This window comes from Sporothrix brasiliensis (assembly GCF_000820605.1).
Source record: "Sporothrix brasiliensis 5110 chromosome Unknown Cont20, whole genome shotgun sequence".
In the NCBI taxonomy this organism is placed as follows: domain Eukaryota; kingdom Fungi; phylum Ascomycota; class Sordariomycetes; order Ophiostomatales; family Ophiostomataceae; genus Sporothrix; species Sporothrix brasiliensis.
The window spans coordinates 2265389-2280932 of record NW_024467139.1 but is presented as its reverse complement, the minus strand read 5'-3'; the positions used below and the strand labels follow the sequence as shown (position 1 = coordinate 2280932).

The 15544-nt window shown below is 55.0% G+C and overlaps 6 protein-coding genes across 6 annotated transcripts; 2 read left to right on the top strand and 4 right to left on the bottom strand.

Annotated features, from left to right (window-relative positions):
• Positions 1-156: 156 nt before the first annotated feature.
• SPBR_07143 (acyl-CoA dehydrogenase) lies at positions 157-1694 on the top strand (the record flags this gene model as incomplete). The annotated part of the gene is made up of 3 exons (XM_040765397.1): positions 157-180; positions 272-348; positions 431-1694. The coding sequence occupies 3 exons, from the start codon at positions 157-159 to the stop codon at positions 1692-1694; spliced, it is 1365 nt and encodes a 454-aa protein (XP_040616610.1).
• Positions 1695-2776: 1082 nt separating this feature from the next.
• On the top strand, positions 2777-3177 carry SPBR_07988 (uncharacterized protein; the record flags this gene model as incomplete). The annotated part of the gene is made up of 2 exons (XM_040766239.1): positions 2777-2934; positions 2997-3177. 2 exons carry the CDS (start codon positions 2777-2779, stop codon positions 3175-3177), a joined length of 339 nt encoding a protein of 112 aa, XP_040616609.1.
• Positions 3178-3682: 505 nt separating this feature from the next.
• Positions 3683-5063, bottom strand: SPBR_07269 (GTP-binding protein 1; the record flags this gene model as incomplete). The annotated part of the gene is made up of 2 exons (XM_040765523.1): positions 3683-4700; positions 5035-5063. 2 exons carry the CDS (start codon positions 5061-5063, stop codon positions 3683-3685), a joined length of 1047 nt encoding a protein of 348 aa, XP_040616608.1.
• A 494-nt stretch (positions 5064-5557) lies between these two features.
• On the bottom strand, positions 5558-6649 carry SPBR_07514 (uncharacterized protein; the record flags this gene model as incomplete). The annotated part of the gene is made up of 1 exon (XM_040765768.1): positions 5558-6649. The coding sequence occupies one exon, from the start codon at positions 6647-6649 to the stop codon at positions 5558-5560; it is 1092 nt and encodes a 363-aa protein (XP_040616607.1).
• A 1302-nt stretch (positions 6650-7951) lies between these two features.
• Positions 7952-9324, bottom strand: SPBR_07272 (uncharacterized protein; the record flags this gene model as incomplete). Its single annotated transcript, XM_040765526.1, has 2 exons — positions 7952-8897; positions 9254-9324. 2 exons carry the CDS (start codon positions 9322-9324, stop codon positions 7952-7954), a joined length of 1017 nt encoding a protein of 338 aa, XP_040616606.1.
• A 1578-nt stretch (positions 9325-10902) lies between these two features.
• On the bottom strand, positions 10903-12973 carry SPBR_06836 (cytochrome p450 monooxygenase; the record flags this gene model as incomplete). The annotated part of the gene is made up of 2 exons (XM_040765092.1): positions 10903-12761; positions 12850-12973. The coding sequence occupies 2 exons, from the start codon at positions 12971-12973 to the stop codon at positions 10903-10905; spliced, it is 1983 nt and encodes a 660-aa protein (XP_040616605.1).
• Between the last annotated feature and the right edge of the window lie 2571 nt (positions 12974-15544).

Sequence of the window (15544 nt, the reverse complement as noted above, 5' to 3'; positions counted from 1 at the left end):
TCCCTTCGTCTTTCTTTAATTGTTCTATTCTCGCCCTCTTCCTCTTTTTTATTGTTCCCTCCTCCCTCCCTGGCCTGTCCTGTCCTGTCTGTTTGTTCCTCCCAATCATCCCATTCACATCTTCCTTTCCTTATCTTGCATCACACATCCTTCACCATGTCCGCCAAAATTCCGACCATTGTGAGTACCGTAGCCCTCCGAACGCCGACTGCCGAGGCTTCGGAACTCGATTTTCGAAACCACGATGCTAACACTTTGGCTCTCCTGTTAGGCTGCCAACCGCGTCTCCGACAAGGCGAAGCAAGCGCTGGACACTGTTGCCAAGTTTGTGCAGGAGGAATGCATTCCGTAAGCCGTTGGCCCCCGGTACCAGACCGACGGAGAAACACTGAGACGTGCTGAGAGACGAGGACGCACACTAACAGCACAGCGCCGATGCTGTCTTTGATGCACAGGTCGGCTTCGGTGACGCCCGCTGGGAGGGCCACCCGCAGATTATCGAGGAGCTCAAGGAGAAAGCACAGAAGCTCGGCCTGTGGAACCTGTTCCTGCCCAAGGCCCACTACAAGGAGAGCCCCGGCTTCTCCAACCTCGAGTATGGCCTGATGGCAGAATGGATGGGCCGCTCGCGCACCGCCTCCGAGGCGTGCAACTGCGCCGCCCCCGACACCGGCAACATGGAGGTGTTGGCCCGCTACGGCAACGACGCCCAGAAGGAGCAGTGGCTGCGGCCGCTGATGGAGGGCAAGATCCGGTCGGCCTTCCTCATGACAGAGCCCCAGGTGGCGTCGTCGGATGCGCGCAACATCAAGATGGAGATCCGCCGCGAGGGCAGCGAGTACGTGCTCAACGGCCAGAAGTGGTGGTCGAGCGGCGCCGGCGACCCGCGCTGCGCCATCTACATTGTCATGGGCAAGACGGACGGCGCCAACAAGGACCCCTACCGCCAGCAGTCGGTCGTCCTGGTGCCCGCCAACACCCCCGGCATTACCGTCCACCGCATGCTCAATGTCTACGGCTTTGACGATGCGCCGCACGGCCACGGCCACCTGACGTTCAACAACGTCCGTGTGCCCGCCAGCAACGTGGTGCTCGGCGAGGGACGCGGCTTCGAGATCATCCAGGGCCGTCTGGGCCCTGGCCGCATCCACCACGCGATGCGCACAATCGGCGCCGCGGAGCGTGCGCTCGACTGGATGCTCATGCGCATCAACGACCCGCAGAAGACGCCCTTTGGCAAGCGGCTGCGCGAGCACGGCGTGATTCTGGAGTGGGTGGCGCGGTCACGCATCGAGATTGACGCGTCGCGTATGCTGGTGCTCAACGCCGCGATTACCATGGACGAGCAGGGCCCCAAGGCGGCGCTGTCGCAGATTGCCGAGGCCAAGGTCATGGTGCCCAACATGGCGCTGACGGTCATTGACCGCGCCGTGCAGGCCTTTGGCGGTGCTGGTGTCAGCCAGGACACGCCGCTGGCGGGCATGTGGGCCAACATCCGCACGCTGCGGCTGGCGGACGGCCCCGACGAGGTGCACCTGGCGCAGATGGGCCGCAACGAGAACAAGCGCGGCGAGGCCGTCGCGCAGCAGATTAAGAGGCAGCAAGCCAAGGCCGCCGAGATGCTCAAGCAGCGCGGCCTGACCAAGGTCGAACCCGGCACGCGCATCCAGCACCGGACCAGCTCGCGTCTGTAAACGGTGCAGGAGATGGGTGGTGAACAAGCGTACGATACTCTCTATGGTTTCGTGTCAGATTGTACAAAATAGAATGGCCGAGCGGTGGTCTACGACTGGTATAGGCGATCGCATGACAACATTAATAAAAATTGCATAATATTGTACCCTATCGATTAAACCCTCCGATGTATTACAATCACAATACGCTTTACGATCACGATACACGTAGCCCTGACGTGTCAAATGTCGCCGTCGCGTTCCTGTGGTGATATCCAGCACGCCCCGTCTTCCTTCTTCGTCCAGGAGAACATGTGCCAGCGACGGTCGGTGGCAACAAGATGACAGGACCATAATCCATGCCGTCCTCGCAGTCCGTTTGGCCAGGCCCCATAAATGTCGCAGTACAAAATCAACAAGTCGCAGAACACGGCCGCTGCGAGATATGCATTGGTGCTTAGTGGTCCTTCCCTTTTGGGACCTGCAGCTGTGCGCAACAGCATGGCGGTGGCAGGTGGGTCTCCACATCCATACCAGCCGATGCCACCTGCCAGGCGTTGCCACGCCAACCCGCACCTTCTCTGTTTATCCGACGACTCATATTTTACTCATGCTTTTTTGTCGTCAGGCCGTACCGAAAGTCGCACCGCCATAGCCCAGCGACGCCTAACAATTTGGTGGCTTTGCTGGCCAGGTGGCGCCTTCCTTCCCCGATCCACGTTCCTGCCCCGTGCAGCGCCCGAAACAGATCGGTGAAGAAGGAGCAAAGGCCTTGCATGAAGAAATGCACGCCTGCCCAGCGAAAGAAGCCCCGCCGACTGTCTTTTTCCGTTCTCTGTTTCGTTTTGTCGGTTTTCTACTATTTCATCATTTTTGTTTCCAAACCCGTACACTTTTTTTTTGTTCCCTTCAGACTTAAAATCGGCTTCCCTCCATATTTTTGTCACGACACATCCAACATTCAGTCGTTCACACTCGCACGCACCGCGCATTACCTCGCCCTTCCGTCGACCTCTCTCGATTTGTTGAATTCTCAAGAATCCTCAATTTCTCTCGAATTCGCCAGTCCCTCCTGCTACAGACGCAGCTCTCTCACAGTCGTAATGGACTTTGCACCGGCACCGGCAGTCAAGTCTGCCCTCGGCGACAAGGACGTGAACGCTGCCATCACGGCCAATGCCGGCAACACGGACGGCGGCAAGGACATCAGGAGCATGGAGTACCACCGCCAGGTACTGCAGTCCAAGATGCAAGCCGAGGGGTGCGTCATTGTCGTTTCCAGCCTCGTGTTTTCTTCCCAGCACTAACCCTATGTTTCAAAAGCCCCAAGCAATACGTTTCGCCGTCCGACAACATCATGAGCCCCTGCACGGCGAAGCTCAAGGCCCTGCGCACGAAGCAGGCTGTCAAGGCCAAGCCCAAGTCCCTGTTCGCCCAAGCATCTGCGCGTAAGATGATGGAGGGCGGCAGCAGCTCGAGCAGCTCGCCGTTTGACTCCGAGTAGACAGATGCTCGATGTTCCAGTTTGCCTTGGACCCTATTCGTCGGCCCACATTGTCTGCATTCGTTTTCAACTATACGCCTATTATTATCACATACTTGGCAGTCTCGCCGTGGCCAGGCCGTCTTATTCCTCTTGACACGTTACTGATTTTGAGACCGAGAGGCCGAGAGCGACGAGATGTGGGCCCGGCTTCGTTGTTTTTGGCTTTCTGCGTTTTGGCTTCTCTGCCTTTTTTTTTGACTGGGCATTTTGGCGTTGTGCTATCGGCCATGGAGTTTCCTTTACCGTTTTATTTTGTTTACCGTTTTGGCCGTTTGGGAAATGTCAACTTACTTTCTTTATACCGTTTTCTTTGTCATTGTCATGCTTCTCTGTCGTTTTACGCACACAAAAAACACCAGAATGATTTATGCAACCACCTAGCAAGCACAAGTGGCACGAAACATGGATATTTCAAATGTTCCTAACATTATGTACAGCCCTGTCTACCGCTCGACCACGCCGTTTATGCCTTCCAGCCACTCACAATGTACACCACGTCCTCGTCCGACACTAGGTGGCCCAGGCCGACCCGCTGCGGCACATGGCGCGCGCTCGCTCCCCACACCAGGGCGTACTTGAAGGTATCTTTGAGCGTTCGGTGGATGCGGTCGCACACGTCTTCGATTGTGCTGTTGGACCGCACAATCAGCGCCTCGGAAAAGTTGGGGTCCACGCCCTTGCGCTTCGTGTAGATGCGGATCAGCCGCAGCTCCTGCCAGCACCGCTCCACCACCGCCTGGATACCCAGATCGAGCTCACAGCTCATCACCGCCGTGTACGGCTCGCGGGCCAACTGGTCCAGGAACTCGAGCGAAACGCTGTCAATCTTGTTGTAGACGTACAGACACCGGATGTACTTGCGGTGGTCCTTCATAATCACGTCGATAAAGTCGTCGACCGTTGCGTTCTCGTCGCGAATCAGCACCTCGGCGTTGAGCATCTTGTAGTCGCGCAAGATGTTGAATACCATCTTCTCGTCCAGGTTCTTGGGCGGTGACTGGAACGTAATCTTGACGCCACCGGCCTTTTTGGGCTTGAGGTAAATGTTGGGCGGCTCGCAGTTGAGCCGGATGCCAACAGCCTCGAGCTCTGCCTCGAGCAGCGCGCGCTGCTCCTGCTTCTTGGTCGCGTCCAGCACCATCAGGATCAAGTCGCTTGTCTTGGCGGCCGAGATCACCTGCCGGCCACGGCCCTTGCCCTCGGCGGCACCCTCAATGATTCCCGGCAGATCAAGCAGCTGGATCTCGGCACCGCCGTACTCGAGCACGCCCGGGATGGCCGTCAGCGTTGTGAATGCGTACGCCGCCACCTCGGACCGCGTCTTGGTGACCTTGGACAGGAACGTCGACTTGCCCACCGATGGGAAGCCGACCAATGCTATACGCGCGTCGCCGCTTTTGCTGACGTCGAAACCCGCACCCGGTCCACCTCCTGAGCCTGGGCCGGGCTCCAACAGCTGCGCACGAAGACGGGCGAGCTTTCTGGCGGCATGTCAGCGTTCGTGGTCCTGGTCCACCCGCTCGCTTTCATGTTCCAACAGTGGCCCCTCTGGACGTCCTCGAAACCTACCCTTTTAATAGACCAAGATGATATTCTGTGGCTTTGTTCTCTGTAGGTGGGAAAGGTCGCATCAGTCGCGTGTTCTCTTGTAGCTATCCATCGCCCTCGCTCTGCCGATCCTGGTGCGGTCCTTACTCTGCGTCTTCCGCATCTCATCCTCAATCCTAGCGCCGCAGTCAGTATATGAAAAGTTCGCCCGTTGATACACCCAATCAGGTAAGGTACGCTGCAGAAATGGGACTGTGTATGACGTACTCCTTGATCTTCTCGGTGATGTTCACCATCTTGGCGGCGGGGGTGCAGCCGCTCGCTGCGCGCAATGTAGATGTTGGGTAGTCTGGTCGGGGTGGTCTGGAAGTCAAGTCGCTTGCGGAGAGAGGTTCGATTGATCGTGTGGGAGGTCGTCGTCAGATGCGAGGTGAAAGTACTCGTCCCTTGTTGTGATTGTCGTCCGTTTCGGAGGTTTCAATGGCCCGTGGCTGCGAATGAAGTTCATAAACTTTTTGCGGGGTGGTGGGGCCTCTTTCGAAATAGATTGGGTTTTTCTGGCAGGCGCCGCCCACTGCGCGTGAAAGGAACACAGCCTGGTGTGGAAGCCGCTAAAATGCGCTACACGCCAGGTTCGCGCGCTTTTCTAATTCGTAGGACAGAATATGATACAAAGTAGTGATCATGTTAACTCATGCTCGTTAGACTGTTACAGAGGGCAGCTAATTATTATACAAAATCAAAAATTGCCCATAAAACATGCGACCCGTTTCGCCTCCGACATTAGCCTTTAGCTGTTGAAGATGCGCGAGTACAGCATCTCATGTCGGCCCATCCACAGGTCTACCACCGGCATCGTCTGTCCGGCCTCTTCCACGGGCACATCCCATGCGCCTTCGACGGACCGCACAACAAGTTGCTGCACATGCGCCGACGCTAGCAGTCGCTGCGCCTGGTACGGTCCCACCAGGTTGGCGCGCACTGCGGCCGATAAGAGTGCCTTGACATGCGACAGGATAAATACGTCGGCGGCCTGTCGGCGGTCGAGGCCGGCCAACGCGGCAACGGCACCAAAGAGCGGAGGCATGTGGGCAGATGCCTCGGATAGGGTACCGGGCCGTGGATTGGAGGAGCGCTTGACGAGAAGCGCAAACGGCCGCAAGGGGTCGATGGCTTGTTCGGACTGTGCGGCCTGTGAGGCCTGTGAGGACGGTGAAGACGGTGAAGGCGGTGCTAGCGATGGTGAAAGGGTTGGCGAAAAAGCACGTTCCCAGACAGACAGCAGTGCACGGCCTTGGGCTACCGAGGCGCGGCGGCCGACGGCGCAGATGATGGTGGCGTCATATGTGTCGTCGAGAAGGGTGAGTGCCGAGGTGAAAGCTTCGACCGTCGATGGGAAAGTCTCTGAGAAATGGGACGAAGCAGCTGCGGCTGCGACTGCGGCAGCGCTCGTCACCGTAGATGCAGCGTCATGCGCAGCCAGGACAAACGGCAAAGTGGCGTAGGCGTAGGATGAGACGGACAATGGCAGAAAAGCGGCAAAGGCCTCGGGGCCGCTCTTTACGCCCTTTGGTATGGCATTGGCTGCAGCCGCGAGAGACGTGGCAGCCGATGCCGCTGCGGCCGCCTTGTCGTGTGCGAGAAACGACTCGAGTCCACTGCTAAAGGCAAACGAACCGAGCGGTAGCGCTGAGTCGGAGAGTAAAAAGAGAAAGTGTTGCTGCTGCTGTTGGTGCCGCGATGCAGAGCTATCCGAATATCGTATGGATGTCCCGTGCTGTTGTTGCCGGCGCAGTTTTGCATCGCGCAGACGGGCCTCGAGATCGGCAATCTCGTGGTCTATGGCTGCGAGGCCCTCCAATCTCGCTAGGGGGTCGTCCATTGGGTCGGGGGTGTGGCTGAGAAACTAAATCCGGTGATGTCTTCCGGGTAAGGCTTCCGGATATTTTTCCAATGGAAGCAATTAGGTCCTGGCTCGAAGCTGAGTGCGGGAGCAAAAGTACGTTGAACGAGGAAGAGCAAGGCCAAGTTAAATTGACACCGGCGTTGGGCGGGCCTGATAAGGTTGACTAAAATGTGTCAGCGACGGCTTTCGCTTGTGTGCCGCTCTCCCGCCCACGTTTTGTCGTGTTAGTGCTGGTCCCGTTAGGTGGGTGGTAAAGCTTAAGTCGCACCAACGTCGCTTTCGTGTTGTTCAAAACGTCAGAAACATAACCATTCCAAAATAGAGAAAGCGAAGAACCAAAAATGAATAAAATCAGAAAGCCAGAAAAAAATAGAAACAAGCATGTTCCTCCAAACAGAGGCATCTACCCCATGTTCATTGTCCAAATGACCCATCTCATCCTGTCCCAGACATAACCCCTTTTCCCTCATGTGCCCGGAAATCCAAACAAATGGGCAGCACAGCAACCATGTTTCATATCTCCTGCCTTCTCGTCCCATAGAAAACCAAAAAAAAAAAATATCGAGCGCGCGGTATCACAGAAACAAAGAACAATCATCGCGTCGTGCAGCAGAACAGCCCACAAAAGAGCCCCGGAGTCAACCCAGCAGGTCCTGCCACGCAGCACACAAACATGTAAGCCACACAGACAAGGGGCGTGAAAACCGTGAAAGAATGAGAAAAACGAAGAACAAAACAGCAAACCCAACCAAATATAAACAAGAAAAGCCAAAAGAAGAACCGAAAAAGCCACGAGTGACCCCTAGCCACAGAAGATCTGAGAGGCTCTCTCCGTGTTTCGAGATACGTTCGTCTCGGAAGAAAAATGTACACGAAACTCATTGCCGTCGGCCAATGGACAGCAGGGACCGCCGGTGAGAAGAGAGAAGGGCGACAGCGTGGGTAGGCAAGATGTATCGGGCGAACAGCGCGAGCCTAGGGGCCGCAACGCCGCAAAACGCCTCATACGCCATTAGAGTTTGCCATCATTATTATTCCCACAAATCGGAAGAAAGCGAAGAAGCGAAGAGCGAAGAGCGGACGGCGGACGGCGGAAAAAAGAACTGGCAAGAAAGCCAGAAAGAAAACCAGAAGAACTCATGTGCACGAGCCCAGCAAATCACAGAGATGGTAACAAACCAAAATTGCTTCGTGTCCCCCTGTTGAAAGGTGGACTGGTAGTCGTATTTCGTCATGAGAGGTTGCAGAGAGTGCATCTGCAATCTCTCCTGATTTCCTCTATTTCCGCAGAACAGCGTCGTACAGGCTGGCGAGGCCAGTGACGGCGGCACCGGCAATGGCGCCCTGCCAGCCACCGTACAGGGCCGAGTTGATGCGGGCTACTGCCAGCTGGTCGATCCAGCCGCAGAAGTCGACGCCCTGGGCCTGGATCACGTAGACCAGAATGGCCTTGGCCACGCTGAACGTCAGCGGGTCCACGGCGTACTCGGAGTTCGAAAACGGCCGGGAGCGGCCGCGTCCGGTGTGGTGGCTGCCGCTGGCGGCCGACAGGTTGAAGAAGTAGCCGACAAACGACGGGATGGCAATCGAGATGAGGAAGAACAGGATCACGGGCGACCAGAAGGACGCCGTCAGCAGCAAAAACACGTCGGGCAGCGAGACCGGGTACGCGCTGGTGCCGAGGAAGCGGATGGCGGGGATGGAGAAAGCGTAGCGCACGGGCAGGACCTCGGCGCGCAGGTGGAACCACTCAAAGGCGGACACGAGCAGGGCAATGGCGTAGACAGTCGACAGCGACTCGCGCGTGGCCTGGGTCACCTCGGTGATACCCGAGTCGGCGTAAATCGAGACGACGCGCTCACGCACGGCGAGCGCGCTGCGGTCAACGGCCTGCGCAACATCCGCGGGCGAGGCGGGCAGCGCGATACGGCTGGCAGCCAGCGACAGGGCACGGCCCGGGGTGCGGATCAGAGCGGTGGACCGGCCACGGATGGAGTCGTCATCCTCAGCGGCAGCCGATGTAGACTCTTCCTGCGCAGACTTGGGCTGGCGACGCTTGGTCACCTTGACTTCGGATGATTCGCGCTTGACGGGCGAGCCGATGGTCTTGGAGCGGATGTTGAAGTAGGGAGCAAGTCTGGGGTCCGACGAGAGGTGCGACGCGTTCTCGGTGAGGTACTCGTCCAGGGCGGACTCCAGGTCACTCTTCTTCAAGCTTGAGACACTGCGAACGGGAAAGAAAGAAAAGACAGAGAGCCAGGTCAGTCATGGTTATTTCTTGGAGAAGGATGCTGGGTATCAGACATCTAGAGCATTGGGCGCACGGCGAACGAGACGCGCTCGTTCGCGCGTTGCTTTCCTCAGCTGTATTTTGTTTCTTTCTGAGATTCTTTGTTTTATGTCTCCGTCTCCTCTTTTCCGCATTGCGACAATTCGCATGCGATGCAAATTAAAGCGACAGTTCGCGATCGCAAGAGCGAAGCCGACGCGCGGCGCGGCCCAAAACGACGCCAAAGTAAACAAATCGATGCCACGGAAATCGTCGCCCAACAGTAGCAACAGAAATAAAATGGAACTCACTTTTTCAGCCCAACCGTCTCGGCGATGTCGACGAGGTCGGACTTCTTTTGCGCACGCAACCAGGACGTCATTGTGAATAAAATATGCGGGTTGGATATGAGTGGGCGGTGAGAGGAATCTGATGCGCAAGACTTTGACGTTTGACTTTGTCGTCTGTATTTTGCGGATTGCAGGTGGCGATGCGGTTTGTGTGGCAAAGGCGCGATATGTGGTGAATTTGGAGTTATGAAGATATTGTGTTGCTGCGGGTGTGCGACAGGATAACAAGACGGGGGGGGGCGGCAGGTACTGGGGGCGGGCGCGGGTGGGTTGGTTTGTTTATGTTTTTTTTTCTGGCAGCGTCGCGTGTTAGCCAACGAGAGTTTGGGGGAAGGCGAGTGGCTGGGTGGTAATACAAAAGGGAAAGAGCGAAGAAATGCGGGCGCGCAAATCAGCAAGTCAATCAATGAACCGGGGCCCACTTTGGTTCCGTAAAGGGAGGAGAACCAGGGAAAGCGTGGACGGGAATATTCTCCTTGGGACGCGATCTGGTGTGCGGGAAGGAAATAAGAGTGGGCAGGAAGCAACGGTCGGCGGAGCTTGGTTCTTTTGAGTGCGATGATGAAATGCGACGAACAAGAGGGTCCAGAGGGAAGGAAGGTGGGAACCATGTGGGATACCGACCAGTGCACGTACCTGTTGTTGGAAGAGATGGGCGAATTCGTATGGAAGCTTTCAGTCGTACAGAAACGGCAGGACCGATTGATGAAAGATGGGATGGAAGAGGGAAAGAGTGATGACGAAAACGCGCCCTGTGGCATATTGTTATGGGATTTTGTCGACGGAGGGAAAGCACGATGGCGACCTCTCCATTAGTGCGGAAGTGCAACAAGCCTTTGTTCCTCAGGCTCCCCGTTTCTTCAGCAATGCATGGCTGTCACTCGCGCCTTCCTATGGTGACAACTGTCGCAAAACCAAGCAGGAACGACTTTGCAAAGTTCATTTGGAAACACACCGAGTAGCTGGCCTTCACTAGGCACTGGTTGCCTTTTTCGTTTTATTTTCCAAGTCGAATACCCATTTATGCCTCTAAGATGTAATACGGGTCGCAGGCAGCTGTTACTTGTGGATCGCACCTTCTGTCTTTTGAACCTCCCATAGCAGTTGCCTCATACATGTTTAGTGCAGACATAGATGCCACGGAAAGAAGGAAAGAGCGAGGGAGAACGAAGAAAAGGGGGGGTTTCCAGGAAATTATCATCTTCTTCCACGACGACCGGAGGCGATCCTACTAGGTCTGTGATCGTCGCCAGTTGGCCTATCAGGTGTCATAGGTCGCGTCCCGCTCAACACGCGGCGTGTTGTATCCGCGTGAGCATCAGTCTTCATCGTGTTTAACTTCGCGGCAATCAGGTACGTCGAAAACAAGCTGAGCATCTCCAAGAGAGAAGAGTCTGGCTCGCCTGGCCTCCACGTTTCCACGTTTCCACGGTTTTTCGTTTCTTCTTTCTGAGGTGCATTGGGTTATTCACATTTTAGACATGCAATTTCGTGATTATTATTTGAAGCCCGTGCTCATAACGCTGCATGCGCCGCACGCAGCCGCACACGCGGTACCGTTGCAGCTAACCAGGCTCACGCAAAGACACCCCCAGACTGCCGCCCGCACACTACCTCGTTCTTGCATCCACGCAATGCACAAACCGCTCTTGGCCCCGCGGCACCAGCCGCACAGGCACAGCGGATTTGCCATGCAGCTTGAGGGTCAAGATCGATATGGCGCTCCGCAATGTGGCCCGGCACCGCGCCTGGGCCTTGCTGTACAACTCCCGACGGGCCTCGTCGTCCATGGCGGCAACTTGTTTATCGTCGGCCCAATCGTCGACGGCCAGCTCAATGCTGTAGCGCTGAAACAGCACGGCCAGAGCCGCGAGCATCTCGACCTGCGCGATGCGGCGGCCCAAGCAGCTGCGAGGGCCGTCGGAGAAGGGTACGAAGCTTCCACGCACAGGGCGGAACAGCTGCGCGCTTGTGTCAGGCCCGCTGAACCCTCCATAGTCCTCGGTGTCGGCGCCGACAATATCGGCAAGCTTTGCGTCCTTTGCTTTCACGGCCGCCGCCTCGGCGTCCTTTTCAAACCACCGCGCGGGCCGGAACATGTCGAGATCGGCGGGCGACAAGGCAGGCCAGTACTTGGGGTGGCGCTGAACGGTGACGGCGCTCAAAATAACGTCGCAGCCAGCGGGCAGGATGTGTGTTTGGCCAGTCTCCGGGAGGGCGAGCGGCTGATCGGCGGTGGGCGTGACCAATTTGGGCAGATTGATGACGGGCGGCATAAGGCGAAGCGTCTCGTTCATGGCGGCGCCAAGCATGGAGGCCAGCATGCCGTTGATGCTGGCTTCGTAGTCCCAAGTGCTGGGGTCGGAGTCACGGCCCAGCAAGCGGTCCACGTCGGCCTGCAGGGCACGCTGGCTGGCCGGGTTGGTGGCGAGCTCGAGCAGAGCAAAGTGCAGCGAGTTGGCGGTAGTCTCGTGGCCAGCGACCAGCATAATGAAGGCGTTGCCGATGATCTCGTCGTCGGTGAGGGTGGACTCTGCCAACGCTTTGTCCGCCGATCTCGCCTTTTTCGTGGTTTTGTCCTCCTCCACCTCGTCGTTGTACCGACCACGCACCAACTGGCCCATGATGTCCATACCCATGTCGCCGGCACGTATACCCTTTTCGGCGTCTTCCTTTGCGCTGGCCACCTTGTCGACTAGAAATTCGTTCATGTACTGCACATAGTTGACATACGAGTGCAAGGCCGTGTGCGCCCTCGCCAAGAACAGCGACAGAAACTTGAGCAGCGGCGCGGGCATCAAGAGCAGCATGATGATGTTGTGCAGAGCGCCTTCGACTGACGCGGCAAATGTCATGGTGTGGCCCGACGGTGGCTCCTGGCTTCCGTACTTGCGCATGCGCGGGTGGGTGTCGGCCGGCAGGGCCTGGCCCGGCCAGGTGAAGCGGAGGCCGAAGCCGACATAGCCGATAATGTTGAGAGCCAAGGTCATGGTGTCCTTTTCGATGGTCATGATAGTGGGCGAGTCACTCTGGGCGGTGTCGTTCCACTTGGCGACGAGGCCCTGGGCCTGGTGGATGGCCTCGGCAAAGGTGTGGGCGGCGTTCTTCTCGTTAAAGGAGGCGCTGGTGGCCTTGCGGTGGAAGCGCCAGACGGCGCCCTCTGTGGTCAGGACGTTGCGGCCAAATATCTCGAGGATGCGGTAATTTTTCGTGGCCTTGGGGAAATGTTCGCGGCGCGAGGCGATCTCGTGGATGGCAGCGGGGCTCTGGGTGTACAGATTCATGTAGAAGGGGGCAACGACCAAGAAGGTGTCCCCGAGGCGAGCAAAGTGCTCTTGGCCGGTGCTGTAGCCCCAGTCGGGGAGCATGATGAACAGCCATCCCTCCCACATGCTTTTGGGCAAGAGCTTGATGAAGAAGACCCAGACCTGAAAGGTAAGCCGCCACATCGCGGTGTATGGCGAGCATGCTGTGCGATGGTGTCAATCTCGGAGGTCAAGTGTCTTGGAGTCGAACGCTGTATGGCATCGAGTTGTGCAGCATCGCATGATACTTACGCACAATAACATATGGAATGCGAGTCTTGCGGGCCTTGCGGAGATTGGATCGCAAACCGTTGACGATCGACAAGGCCAAAATGGTAACGGCGGCGCCAACCAGCGGAAGGACTTTGGAGGCCATGATAGTTTTTGTTGCCGGCTATCCCAGGTCTCTAACGTCGACTAACAACTCAAAACAGGAAATCGCGTGAATCGGATATCCAAATACCAACTGCTCTGTTTGGTCCGCGACAAAAAAAAAGGCGTCAAGATCAGGGGACACGCAGAGCGACAGCGAAGACAAAAGAGAAAGAAAAAAGTATGAGAAACATTGCGTTTGCATTCTAGACGAAATGGAATCAAAGCCGCAGGGGCCAGCTCGGATAATAAAAGGTAACGAAACCTCCAAACAACGGAAGCAAAAAGCCACCGTGCAACCTGACAGGAAAATGAAACTCACGCAGTAGCGCAGTACATGAACGCTGGACGTGGGTGCCATTGGAAACGGTTCAAACGGCGCCAAAACCAGCCAGCAGACCTCCCTTTCGCATGTCGTAAGCTACTGGGTAAGTCCACTAGGCCTGACCATGACGGGGGTCAAGCATCATGCAGCATGTTGGAGCCAAGACTTGACAGAGGCCCCTGCATGTCTCCCCAATTGCAACCTAAAGGGAGGCCAAAGCGACTCCATTTGCCGCGCACCGAGCCGTGCTACTGAGCAGCTTACCCGCTGCTCCATACCGATGATCGCCCTCAAGGAGCAGAATCCAAGACAGCCCCCGATCGTTCAAGTCGTCTCGGGGCGCTTCAGGAATATTGCGACGTTTAGATTTAACACAGACTGCCGAGGCCAGAATGGCTTGAATACCATATAAGTTCAAATCTTGCCATCTATACGATTTACATTCAAAATGCTGTGGACTAATGGATAAGATATAAAGTTTTGTATTTGCTATTGAGTGTTCACAAGCAAACTTGGCTCACTGTGACAATAAAGTGCGAGGGACAGGATGCGTTCAGTGCGTGCCAAAGGAGGGAGGACCGCGCTGCATTGGACGATGGAGAACCGGAAAGCTATGCCGTACGACCGGACGACCTAAAAGGCCGGAATCATAACCCAAAAACTCCAACTGGAGCAACAACGATGCAACGGAAGCGTACTGGGGGCCATCTGAGGCCGATGCTTACTGCAGACGGCCAAAATGGCCGGGATCATAAGCCAAGAACAACAAAAAGGTGCAATGGAAACTTGCTGAGGACAGAGGCCGATCTTACTTACTGTAAGCACGACGTAATACGTCGCATTAACAGCTGGAGGGACTGACACTTTCGGGCTGGGTTGGCTCTCACATTGCGTGGCTCTCAGGCGCGGGCACGGGTGACTTCTAGGACGCGGTTCCTCTTGAACCTGAACCTGAACGCGTCTTCTATTTTTCATTTTGGCTGTATTTCAAGTATCATGATTCAACAACGCCTCATTGGAGCACACTTTGTGTAAAAAGACTCGTCAGTGAAGACAGCCTCCATCGAGTTTCTCCACCACTCGCAATATACTACCTTTGATCTCTTACGCTCTTAAGAACGAACCAGAGCGTCTGACGTTTATTTCCAGGTTTTTTGAACCCGTTAACGGAACGCCGCCGTTTGGTAGGGTGTGATGCCACCACTATGGAATATTACGGAGTGAGCACCAAGAGGGCCAAAACCGGAGTAGGAGATCTTGTTCCCATGCCACTGTCTTGACCACCATCTCACGCCATCTCATCTGTACCGTTCTGTTTCCGGTTCTCAACAAGCCGGCTTGCTGAGAAAGCACGTTGGATTTAGCTTTTTTCACAGTGACAAGTTGCTAGGTATCGATTATATACAAATATATGTATATTTCATGTTTATATTGACATAGTTGTTAAGTTTTAATAATAACGAAATATTAGATATTGTATGGAGAAGTTTCCCTTATTTAGGACGGATGTATCTTTTATATCTCAAAGATCTTTTCCCCTTCACTTTTTTTCACACGTGTGGAAATAAATAAAAATAAAAGCAGTCCGAGGATGGACGTAGGACAGCGCGTAGAGAATTTGGCTCAAGAAGTCAAAGTGCATATCATATGTCACTGCTCGTTGACACATAAAAACTAAAGCATGCTTCCATAGGAAGGAGACTTAATACATGTCACACTACGGAGTACAGGCAACAAATTCACAGCACACGTCGATCATGATAGGACATATCAAAACTGACCGTTCTAAACACAATATTTCACATCACAAAATCCAAAATGTAGTAAAACAGCATAAATTTGGAAAAAAAAGTAAAATCATCGTTCGTGGTATCGGGGCCCAAGTCAAAAAGCCCATCTTAGCTCATGAAGAAGTACTTGGTAGAGGTGATGTATAAGGAAATTCGTGGTATGGTTAATCCAGTCAACCAAACTAGCGGTAACAAAATCAAAGTCCTACGCAAATAAAAAAGGAAATATCCGGTCCTTGTAAAATAAAACAATGATAAAGACAAAAAATGGTAATGAACCAGCCGAGCCCAGCCCAAGGTGTCCACCCATTCCTATTTTGTCTGGAACCCCGACCCTTTCTTGATGTGTGGATAAGGGGGCTGACTTTTGTAAGAACAAAAGAAAAGGCAAAACATACCGCTCCATTTTTCGGTAAAAAATCCATTATGGCATTCCTTTTTCGCAATAAAACATTCAGAA